The sequence below is a fragment of the Balearica regulorum genome, chromosome 2, assembly GCF_011004875.1.
Source record: "Balearica regulorum gibbericeps isolate bBalReg1 chromosome 2, bBalReg1.pri, whole genome shotgun sequence".
NCBI lineage: Eukaryota > Metazoa > Chordata > Aves > Gruiformes > Gruidae > Balearica > Balearica regulorum.
The window spans coordinates 133,699,689-133,712,220 of record NC_046185.1 but is presented as its reverse complement, the minus strand read 5'-3'; the positions used below and the strand labels follow the sequence as shown (position 1 = coordinate 133,712,220).

The 12,532-nt window shown below is 37.4% G+C and overlaps 1 protein-coding gene across 2 annotated transcripts in view; it reads left to right on the top strand.

Annotated features, from left to right (window-relative positions):
* Positions 1–12,036, top strand: part of SP4 (Sp4 transcription factor) — a 34,031-nt gene extending 21,995 nt beyond the window's left edge. For both annotated transcript variants that reach the window (XM_075746034.1, XM_075746035.1), the window contains exons 4-6: positions 6,781–7,009; positions 7,239–7,438; positions 8,479–12,036. In XM_075746034.1, coding sequence (XP_075602149.1) covers positions 6,781–7,009; positions 7,239–7,438; positions 8,479–8,726 — 677 coding nt within the window. In that variant the 3' untranslated portion in view covers positions 8,727–12,036. The remainder of the gene's footprint in view (positions 1–6,780; positions 7,010–7,238; positions 7,439–8,478) is intronic.
* Positions 12,037–12,532: the final 496 nt, after the last annotated feature.

Below are 12,532 nucleotides of genomic sequence, written 5' to 3'. Positions count from 1 at the left end.
CAATCCTTTATCTTGATAATCCTGTATCCTGTGACAATAAGTAATGCATTTACTTAACTGCTTAAATGGGAAAGATTAGTTACTATATTCATGCAGGTTCTTCTATTTGAAAAGCTTAAAAAAATTCTATAATATTCTTAATTACATTCAGTCCTAATCATATATGCAATATTGCAATGAGTGAGAGTCTAATTGCACTTGATTTGCAAAATAAATATCATATCAAGTTGCCTTGTTGTGTGCATATTGTCTTGTGGTCAGATAAATGGTTATTATACAAAAGAAACAGAGACCTTAGACCTTAGAGAGAAAATGAAATGCAGTGGAGTAGTTGTTATCAGTGTTATTTTGTGCACTAACATTTTTTTGTAAGTTAACATAGTAACCTGACAGCATGTACAATAAAGTTCAGTCATACACAAGTTCGGTGGTGATTTTGTTAATCTTGAATGTTTCACAATTTCAAGAAATCATTATTAAAGAAATCACGGGAACTTGAGAAAAACGTTTTATCTTCTAAAAGCAGGTGTAAATGTGCAGTGACTGTTTTGACAACTCATATAGAATAACAGATGAACTGAAGTGTGACTTTATTTCCTCACGTAATGATTTGTTTTGACCTCTTTCTGAAATCTGTGTTGAAACATGAGAGCTCTTGTTACTGAAAGGTCTGATTACGAATGGTGAAGTATAGTGATATCAGGTCTTGTGGTTTGGAGTATGGCAGGAAGAAGCAATGTCAAGTGATCTCATGATTGTAGCAGAATTCTTGGAAGGCTTTAAATGGTATTTTAATGCCCTTAGTAAAAAGTCGTATGGATTATTTTTAACAGGTCTTTTTTGTCCACCTAGAAAGTGTCAGGAGATCATTCTGTCCCTGTATGGAAAACATTATCTCAGCCACCTGTTTTTAGAATAAAATATTGGGAAATAATGAAATTCCTTTATCTTCCCTTAAAATTACACATAATGTAAATGTTAAAGCCCTTAGTGATCCATAGTGGATTCTAGTATATAGTTTAAAAAAATCAAAATCCCGTACAACTCAAGACTATAGCAAGCTCACTTGAGATTTAGACCAAGGTGTGTTCTGTCAGTTATTTTGTGAAAATTTTCTGATTTTTCTTCAAGAGAAAAGATTTTTCAACTGGTCTAAAATATGTTCATTTTACTCTCAAAGAATAAGAATAAATAATTATATATTTAACAATTTTAAAATGAGAATAGATTAATTTCTTTCTATCTTGTATGCTATTAGTGTGCTAGCTTGTTGGGATGCTCTTTCAGGAGTTCAAAACAAAAATTAAGTCCAGGAATTACATTATTTAACTTCCCAGTGTTTTCTGATAACTTTGTAAATCTCTGGCAAAGATTATTTATCAGATATGTGTGCTTCCTTCAGTTACTTTTTTACTTCAAAAAGTAGAGATTTTCTTACTGAATATTGTGGCCTGGATCTTTTAAATAAGGCTATTTCTACGATATTTTGAGAGTTTCAGAACGTCCTGTTCTGAATTTAGTAAGTGGAATCCAAGGGAAGGCAGTTTAAAATAGCAACTTGGTGAGATTAATTTAAAGATGAAAATCAACATTCACATTAGAAAATGTAGTAACTTTGTTAATGCCATCTAAAGAGCAGTCATTTAATTACTGTTTGACTGAAACCATATGGATAATGTAATTGTTTGTCTGAGCAACCTTACTTTTGGCATTTTCTCTTTTGTATTTTTATTGTCACCTTCAGAGTTATCGTGAAGAATTTCTACTCAGATGTATCACCATATTATGTTTCATAAATACATTAAGGTTGTAGCTCAGTAGTGTGTATCCTATACTCCAAGATACGTGTGGTCCTCATATGGGGTAGGGTAAGTTTGGAGCAGATAAAAGTATGTGTCAGCAGTGGTACTTGGTATTCTGAAGAAGTATCAGAAGACCCTTGTGTGGTTGATCATCTCATGACTTAGAGACTGAAAGCTGGTTCGTATTGAATCAGCACAATATATTTGATTTTTAGAAATGCTGAACAGGCTTCCCCATAAATGTGGATTGGTCAGGTCCAGGAAGAGTTATGTGCTGGACATTGATCACTGTAGCACTAGTCATGGAGTGAAAAAAGGAGTCTTCCTTCTCCGGGTTCGAGTGCCTCAATTAACATCTTACTTGGAAAGTCTTGGTCTGGCAGCCTGGGGGTAGGTTGCATTGAAACTTTAGTATCAGTTCAAGAAAGTGAGAGAGGGGGAAAATTGAGAGAAAATGATGCTCTTCAGCTGTGTTCTGACCCCAGACTGGTTAGATCCCAGGACCTTTTTTTCTCAAATAGGACTTTGTGACATGGATGGAGTCATCCCTCTAACAGACTGTAACCACAGAGGATAATTGTTATTAATGTTCTTGAAAACGTGACTGATAGTGAAAATAGCATAAAAAGCTGCAGTAGCTGTGGCCATAATATCTGTTACATCTTTAACTTTTGCAGTGACCATTCATAGACTCATCATTTATAGTGCTGCTTTATAAATTAGAGAAGTTTGCATCTTGGATATGGTTAACAGACAGAGAGTGGTTTGTGCTCCGTGAAAGACTACAAGTTGAGCAAGTTCATCGTGTTAATTTATTTCCTTTTGGCTAACCAAAACCTGCAGCTGGTTTTCAACACAAGCAATCACATTATCATGTTAAGATGAGCATTAGATATAACAAAAATGATCAGCCTTTTTTGACTCTGGTTATTCATAACACTCGGTCAGCACTTAGCAGCTTAACAGCCTGACAAGGAATTGCTCCTGGACTGGCACTTTCTTTGGAAGCTCTTGTGTCCTTTTCTGCCACTCTTAGACTCAAGTACCAGATATCACTATTTGCATTTATACCACAATGTTCTCCTTACTCCATCATATTCTCCCTCAAGGATTCTCATGAGTGCTTTTCTTTGCCATTAGAATATGCTAAATAAATTTATTTCCAGTACATTGCTATTCTGAAAAGAAAGACTTTGTTCTACCCTAGACATATGGAGACTCTGCTCTCAAGATGAAGCCTGTAATTCTTTTTCTATGGTTCCTCTGCTGCAAATACCAGACTACTTTTAGGGTTTTTTGTTTGTTTGTTTTGTTTTACTATCTGTCTGTCCAACAGCAAGTGGGATTCAAATGTTATCTCTTCTGGGTTCATCCTTGTTCTTTTCAGAGAACCAAAAGTACTCAGCATCTGTCAATATTTGTGGCCTGCTTAAGAAAACAAGGAATTCATGTTTATTCATATCTAGGCAGATCAGGTACAAGTTCCAGAGAGAAACCAAGAGAGATAACTCGGGGAAAATTTGGTCAGTGTTTCTAGTGGAAATAACCTGGTACTGATCTAGGCACAAGACAGATTTATTCTATTTCCTGTAGCCAACAGTGGTCTGTTAGAGGACAGTCAAGTCACTTTGGGAGGTTCTCTGTATATCATGTTCTTTAGTCCTAACCTATCTGCGTGTACGTGGTGGTGTTAGGTGGTGTGTGTTAGGTTTCATCTATGGCTGTTATCGTGGTGTAGAAGATAACCTGTTCAAGCATATATTGCTCTTCAGCAGTCATATGAATGAAGTAGTCATTATCCCATGCTGTGTTGTATATGAATTCACTCGGTAGCTTAGCAGTTTAGACTTCAGAGAGTGTTCTTCTCAGTCTTATCCCCATTGATGGTGTCTATTACGGATGCTTGAGAAGTTGGAGTACCCATTTGAATCTCTCTGAATCATGTTACCTCCAAGGGATTTCTAAGTTTTAAATTCATGCTTCAATACTGAGGACTTTCAAGTCTTAAAATATTATAGTCTATTTAAGGAATTCTGGTTGGTCATTACACTCTCTCAATAAGTAAGTAGTATTTGCTCTTATTTCCCATTCGTATGAAGGCATTTTTGAAAATGGCAGCATCTAATGATATTTTGTCCCATTCCTGTTACTGGCAGGACTGGCATTCAGTGTTGTCAGATTGTGGCTGGAAGTCATATCTCTGTGTCAGATTTAGGTTGTCACATTATTTTCTTAGGCCGTATAGTACTGACTTTTTAAGCAAACATCGTATTACCCTGTTGCTCAAGAAAGTACACTTCTTACCTATATTGGAATAGTCTTGATTTTACTTTAATACAAAGACAGTAATCCTGATTTCCTTTGATCAAGAAAGCAAATGAGATCAATGAATTTAAGCAATGAAACCAAATTCTTAATTCATTAAGTCAATCTTAGAATTCTGTTTGATACGGTCAAGCTGTTTTTCCAGTCGTCTTGAAAACATAGTCCCTTCTGCAAAACAAAATCACAGAATCATAGAATATCTCAAGTTGGAAGGAACCCATGAGGATCATTGAGTCCAACTCCCTGCTCCTTGCAACTACCTAAAACTAAACCATATGACTGAGAGCGTCATCCAAACGCTCCTTGAACTGTGACAGGCGTGGTGCCCTGACCACTTCCCTGAGGAGACTGTTCCAGTGGTTGACCACCCTCTCAGTGATGTCCTTTCCTGATGTCCAACTTGATCTTCCCCTGACGGAGCTTCGTTCCATTTCCTCATGTCCTGGCGCTGGTCACCAGAGAGGAGGTCAACACCTCCCCCTCTGCCGCTCCACTTGATGAAGTTGTAGACTTTGATGAGGTCACCCCTCAGCCTTCTCTTCTCCAAGCTGAACAAACCAAGTGAGCTCTCCTCACGTCTCTTGCCCTTGAGGCCTTTTACCATCTTGGTCGCCCTCCTCTGGACACACTCTAGTAGTTTGATGTCCTTCTTATAGCGAGAAGCCCAAAATTGCACACAGCACTTGAGGTGGGGCTGCACCAGTGCAGTGCAGAGTGGGACAATCACCTCCCTCGACTGGCCGGCTACGCTGTGCTGGATGCACCCCAGGACACGGTTGGCCCTTTTGTGTGCCGGGGCACCCTGCTGACTCGTATTCAACTTGCCATCAACCCAAACCCCCAGATCTCTTTCTGCAGGGCTGCTCCCCAGCCTCCAGTCCCTCAGTTTGTATGTATAACCAGGACTACCGTGTGCCAGATGGAGAATCCTGCAAAAAAACCAAAACCCTAACAAAGCTCTGGCATGCTAGCTTGTTCAAGTCTAGTCCTACAACATTTCTTTTTCTTTGTGAAAGTTCCATGTTGGTTCAGGACAGATGGTAGAAGTGACAATTCTGTACGTGCCCTAAAGAAACTTTTAGTATTAGCTAATTGTAGTTTTCTGAACGTAGATATGTTTTCAAAGGTTATTGGAGATACATTAATTGGCAATAGATTTAACAATATTTCTATGTAAGATTTTGTTTACTGTTTTCTAATTTATCTCAGCTTTTGAGAGAAGAAAACACTTGTTAAACTAGTTCACATTTCTTAGTATCAGTCAGTAAATTGCAGTCTTGTACTATTCTAATAACAAATTACATTAAATGGGGCTATCTAAGCTAACAGTAAGTACTGTGGTAGTGTGTGATGGGTTGACCCTGGCTGGAGGCCAGGTACCCACCAAAGCAGCTCTATTGCTCCCCTCCTCAGCTGAACAGGGGAGAGAAAATATAACGAAAGGCTTGTGGGTCGAGGTAAGAACAGGGAAAGATCACTCACCAGTTAGCCTTACAGGCAAAACAGACTTGACTTGGGGAAAAATTAATTTAATTTATTACCAATCAAATCTGAGTAGGATAAGGAGAAATAAAACCAAATCTTAAAAACATCCCCCCTACCCCTCCCTTCTTCCTGGGCTCAACTTCACTCCTAACTCTTCTGCCGCCTTACCCTGAGAGGTGCAGGGGGATGGGGAATGGAGGATGTGGTCAGTTGATAACATTTCATCTCAGCTGCTTCTTCCTCACACTCTTCCCCCACTCCATCATGGGGTCCCTCCCATGGGAGACAGTCCTCCACCAACTTCAACGTGAGTCCTTCCCATGGGCTGCAGTTCTTCATGAACTGCTCCAGCATGAGACCCTTCCACAGGGTGCAGTCCTTCAAGAACAGACAGCTCCAGCATGGGTCCCCCACGGGATCACAAGTCCTGCCAGCAAACCTGCTCTGGTGTGGGCTCCTCTCCTCACAGGTCTATAGGTCCTGCCAGGAGCGTGGGCTTCCCACGGGGTCACAGCCTCCTTCGGGTGCATCCACCTGCTCTGGCGTGGAGTCCTCCACGGGCTGCAGGTGGATATCTGTTCCACCGTGAACCTCCACAGGCTGCAGGGGAATTTCTGCTCTACCAGCAACCTCCACGGGCTGCAGAGGGACAGCCTGCCTTGCCATGGTCATCTTCACGGGCTGCAGGAGAATCTCTGCTCCAGTGCCTGGAGCACTTCGTCCCTTTCCTTCTTCACTGACCTAGGTGTCTGCAGAGTTGTTCCTCTCACATATTCTCACTCCTCTCTCCAGCTGCCGTTGCTGTTGCACAGCAGTTTTTTCTCCTTCTTAACTGTTACCCCAGAGGTGCTACCACCATTGTTCATGGGCTTGTCCTTGGCCAGCGGCGGGTCCATCTTGGAGCCAGCTGGCATTGGCTCTGTTGGACATGGGGGGAAGCTTCTAGCAGCTTCTCATAGAAGCCACCCCTGTAGCCCCTTACACAACCAAAACCTTGCCATGCAAACCCAATGCATAGTGCTTCAGGAAATGGCTGGATTTAATACTTGTTTTGTGGCTTCCCTTAACCTTAAGCGGATTTTTGTTCTATGAAATGTGTAAAGTTTATTTGTGCGTTTCACTCATTGAAATGACTAATAAAAGGTACAAACACTTTCTTATTTTACAGGTCAACAGCAAGGACAGGATGGAGTTAAAGTACAGCAAGCCACAATAGCTCCTGTTACTGTAGCAGTAGGTGGCATTGCTAATGCAGCAATTGGTGCTGTTAGTCCTGATCAGATAACGCAAGTGCAGCTGCAACAAGCTCAGCAAGCTTCTGACCAGGAGGTGCAACCTGGCAAGAGATTGAGAAGAGTTGCCTGCTCATGTCCTAATTGCAGAGAGGGAGAAGGAAGGTAAATGTAAATTTTATCAGTACTTATGCATCTTATCACAGCTTGCCTCATTTGGGCATGAGTTTTTCTTATGTTGCCTACATTTTTCATGTTTTCTATTAGAAAGGATGTTTAGATATTTTTAAGACAGGGGATTATAATTGTCTCTATTTGTATGAAATATTTTTCCTAATAGCTAAAAATATTTTAGAATATAATTATTTACCTGTTTAAATTTTATCTTTTTTAGAGGCAGCAATGAGCCAGGAAAAAAGAAACAACATATCTGCCATATTGAAGGATGTGGAAAAGTTTATGGCAAGACATCTCATCTTCGAGCACATCTGCGCTGGCATACCGGTGAAAGACCATTTATATGCAACTGGATTTTTTGTGGCAAGCGATTTACAAGGAGTGATGAGTTACAAAGACATAGAAGAACCCACACAGGTTGGTCAGCCCTCTCTGTATACATAGTACAGCAAGTATGAATCGTAGTGGCCATGGTTAAATAGTGATATCAAAGTTCTCACTTATTAGGATCTGTGAAAACTTCTTTTAAATGTAAATAAAGTAACTTTAAAACAGAGGAAGTGGTAGATTTCAGTCTTCATCAGTTCAAGCTGACTGAAATCAAATAAATAAAACAAGAGATCTGTTCAAACTGTTCTTTTGTACCTATGCTAGAAGATGACCATTTCGTCACAGATAGCTGATGTATATTAGGATTGGCCATGGGCCAGGGTCATCATTTCCTCACTTGGACTAGCTCAGTCCTTAAGAAATCTACTAACCTAGTCCATACATGAGATTTGGTCTTCTTGGGAAGTTTCTTGAAGTTTCAAGTGAGAACTGATAAAGCAAGTTCTCTTAAGAGTTCAGATTGGAAAGGTGGACCTTTTAGAAGCTGAAAGTTTTATCAGCCATCATATTTCTAGCCCCAAGAAGGTGTGTGTCCCTCTCCTTCCCCTCCCTGTCCCCCACCCCCAACTTACAGCATCAGAAGGTAGCACTTGAAGTTTAAGCACTAGTTATATTTGAACAGTGACAGGACTTTTTAGTATGTTGAATTTATCTCTCTTGATGTAGATTTCATGTTTCCAAATTCCCTTCTCATCACTGTAATCTAAATAACAAAAGTGTTCTTAAAAATTATTATCAGGTCGTTCTTTCAGGGCTTTTACCTCTCCTACTCTGTCAGGTTTATGGAAGTTTATGGAAGTTCTCTGGTGACCTGAAATTCAAACTTCTCACCAGGTAATCATAGCATAGCAAATATTTGTTGAGAACATTTTAGTAGTGAAGAGTAGATTGCCAAAAGCCTGTGACTGAACAGAACACACCTGGAAATCCGACATATAGAGAAGAAAACATTGTATCCTTTTAAAGACATTTCCAATGTTGAATAGGAAAGGGTCAGATTCAAATGATCAAGCAGTGTTCAATGCTCTCTTTCAGTAACATTTTGGTTTTCTTCTTCTTTTGAAAAGGTGAAAAGAGATTTGAGTGCCCAGAATGTTCTAAAAGGTTTATGCGAAGTGACCATCTCTCAAAACATGTCAAAACTCATCAGAACAAGAAGGGTGGTGGAACAGCCCTTGCTATTGTTACCTCAGGAGAACTGGACTCTTCAGTTACTGAGGTTCTTGGTTCTCCAAGAATTGTCACTGTTGCTGCCATTTCTCAAGATTCAAACCCAGCAACCCCTAACGTTTCAACAAACATGGAAGAATTCTGAAAGGATCATTTATATGGACGCCTAGTGCTGCACTTATCCTTTCAGGATATGGAAGTGGGCTGGTAAAGTGGATTACAGAGCAGGAAATCATGTTTTCAGTCATGACTTCTGTAAGTGTTCCAGGTTGGAGGGTCAGCATGGGAAGTGTACACTGGTGCAACAAGAAAAAATTTCAAAAATTTCAAAAATACAAACAACGCAAATTGACGTACTGGATAAACAGATGGGGGAATATTATTTCCATACTGTACTTTTTTAGTTATATGTCTGTATATCATGTAATGATTTTAAATGAACTTCCCCTCCCTATTTTAGCATTGTATATTAATGTGTTTATAAAATCAGATAATATCAATGTAAAACAGGGTGGACCTTGCCTAGGATTAATATAATTTGATGAAGGTACTTTGTTTTTAAAATAAATTTGTAGTATTTTCATGAGAACATCCTTTTCCCGTAAGACACAGCAAAACCGAATACAGATTGAACTATAGTGGAAATAGTTTAGGGTTTTGCTCAGTTCATAGAACACATCAGTTGATTTTGGCCGTCTTTTCTCAAGTTTTGGAATTACTCAAATAGCGGCTGGATGAGCATGCTGCGAAGTGGTTCTGAGGTGGACCTCAGATTAATTTTGACCACTACATTATAGTAGTGTGTATAAATGACAATCAGTGAGTTCTAATTCCTCTCTTTGTTTGGAGAGCTAAGGTTATGTAGAATTAGTGTATACGGTAGGAAAGATAAAACCATAGAAAGATATTAACGTAAGATTTTACAAAAGTAATGGTATCTTTATGTAGGATGAAACATGAATATGGCAACTTTTGTGTCAGTTTTGGTATTTCATTTCATTACATTTTAGAACATCCATGGTCCATTTGTAACTCGTAGGTAACATGAATCATAAAAACTCAATCTTAAGTATTTAAATGTTTTAATTTTGTTAGAATTCATGGAAATTAATCAGACAATTGAGTGTTGTAGCTCATTCTCCAGTATCTTTTCGCTGTAAATACTAGTTGTTATATTGTGGTTAATGTGCTGAGTTCTTTATGCTTTGACTTAATAGCCAAAGAAAAGAATTAATTATCACATTTTAACCAAAAAAAGGTATTGAAAGTAAACATTTTCTCTCTTTTCCCCTAAATATTACTGTCTTTATTTTCTCTTCAAGCATAATCTGTGGGCTGGTAATAAATACCTGTTACCTATCAAGTCTTACATTGAGCCTCCAACCACAAATTAAATTGGGGAAAGAGGAATATAGTTATCTTTTTACTACACAACTTTTGATTTCGGTTACATTTTCAGATGTGCCAGTTTAATAAGAGTATAGAGGAAATGAAAAACAACAACAACAAAAACAAACTGCATTTTGTATGTGAAAACTCCAGTATGTACAAGGAGGAAAGATGGCCAAATATTTCATACTCAGGATTTTTAATTACTTCCCATAGGCATAAATGTAACCTTTTACACATACAGTCATTTGGTAATAATTGTCATGACCATTTTTTAAAAAAAATTTATACACCAAAATATTTTTGATGTAACTAAAGGAAGTACAGTGCAACAAGGATAAGTCTGGGGTTTTTTTCCCTGCAAATTCCAAAAGGAAGAATGTGTTTGGTAGCTGTTGGTTTGAGAGACATGACAAATATCTTGCGCATTCCCTCACAAAACATATACTTCTCATCTGAATACTTTATCAATCTTGTGGTGTTTTCTGTATTTTTGAAGCAAGAGAAATACCAATCATTGTTTACACTGTGTACACTTTAGGCCAGCCCTTTGTAGCAAAATACTAAGCTGAAGGTATTTTATACTTTCAGTTTACATAAAAAGCTTTGAGATTAAAGAAAAACAATTTTACACTGTGGTTATAAATTTCAAGTTTCTTAAAGCTTTTGTAGACTTGTAAGAGAGTCTTTAAATTTTAGTTGGGTTTTGTACATTATTTTGTATATTTTATTTAAAGTACTCTTAACTGATGTATCTGGATTTAAAACATCAGAATCAATTAGATGTGACATTTAATACAGATGAACATTAGGTAGTATTAACTGTTAATTTTATTATATAGGAAATGAAACGTCAAATATATATTTTATCATTATGCTTCACAATCAGTGCTATAAATTTCTTTATGCAAAGAAAAACTTTCCTAATGTTAATACCATGTTTCCTAGAAGTTAACAATTTTTGTAAACTGAAGTTATGAGCATTCTGCACAACCATTTCATATATAATTTTTTCATGCATACTTATGTATGCAGATAGGAAACTGAAGTAATTTTTAATCTGCAATGAATCCCTATTATAGATGTATCAAAATCTAAATCTGGTTGGCTTCATAGCATCTCAAGTACATTAACTTGTGTTAGCAGGTGCACATTTTACCGCTGGAATTAGAAACATTTTGACAGTCTGTTCTGCATACCATTCTGAATCCACTTTTCTGTCTTAAAAGGATCGTAAATTTCAATGTCCTTTATTTGACTCAGTGGGATATAGCTGTTGTAAGTAATAGGGCACAGATGTGCAGTAGTATCTTGTTTAATGGCATTTCACTGTTCATTCCCTTTGCCACCATTAAAAATTTTGCTTTATTGTAATTATCAGTGCAAAGTGTATTTACCATGGTAGAACTCCAGTGTTAGAATAGTTTTTTTCTTACAATATACTTTCTTTGGTTAGGTTCGTGTATGTGTTGCCGATTACATTAGAAATTGGTGTTAAGTCATTATTTATCACATTCTTTCACGAGAGCAGTAATAAAAGTGTGTAATCTAGGAGAAAAAAGTTAATTTGTCAAAGTTAGGTAAGCATGATGATTAGGTCCTATTTTTCAATTTTATAACTGTTTTATTGCAACAATATTTGTATTTAAGTCTTCATTTTAATGCCTTGTGGTGTTTTTTTATGCATGTCACTGAATTGTCATCCCGCAAGAATTGATGTGCAGCATAGGGTATTAAATCTGCATAATGATTTTGAAACAGAAAAATAGTTGATGGTAAAAATGTAAATGTTTTGCAAAAAATTCCTTATAAAAAAGTTTTGTAGTAATATTTCACTTGTAAATTTTTCTAAAAAAATGGAAAAGGAAAAAAATGAGAGTAACATTTCCCCACATCTAGAATTTAGAAATTAATTCTGCCAGCAATGCCTGTTAGGCATTAATTTGACACTTTTACAATGCTGATTTGTATAATTTTTTGGTGGGTTTGGAACTAAAATCATGTACAAGTTGTTGCCTGCAATAACATTTTGCAAGTAACCTATTAAAATTCCCTTGAGTTTAAAAGGTTTCTTCATTTAATTACTTACAATATAAAGCAGCAATAAATTATGTTTGAGTGATAATCTTTTCATCAAGAAGAACACTAGAAAGCAAATGCTTCTCAATGGGGAAAGGTTGGCAGCAGCTTCTGGTTTTGTGTAATTAAGACCTGTACTTGCTGGTCAGCGTTTCCCAACTGGCAGACTCCCAGCAGGGAATTAAACCAGCAGATTCTAGCTCAGCATGAATTCTGTGGGGTTTGTTCAGCTCTTGGGAATGGAAGTTACGGTTATTCCTGAGCATACCAAAGGAAAAACTTTTCTAAGGTAAAGAGTATGAAAGCACACACAAAAATAAATATTTTTTTTTTTAAAAAAGATAATTCCATATGAGAGAGAAATAATAGAAGTGTCATGATTGTACGGCAGATGGAATGAATAGAACAAATTAATGGAAAGCTGAAAGTACTGACTTCAACTCATAGAAAATATACTGAGCTTTTCTTCGTGAAATGTAAACA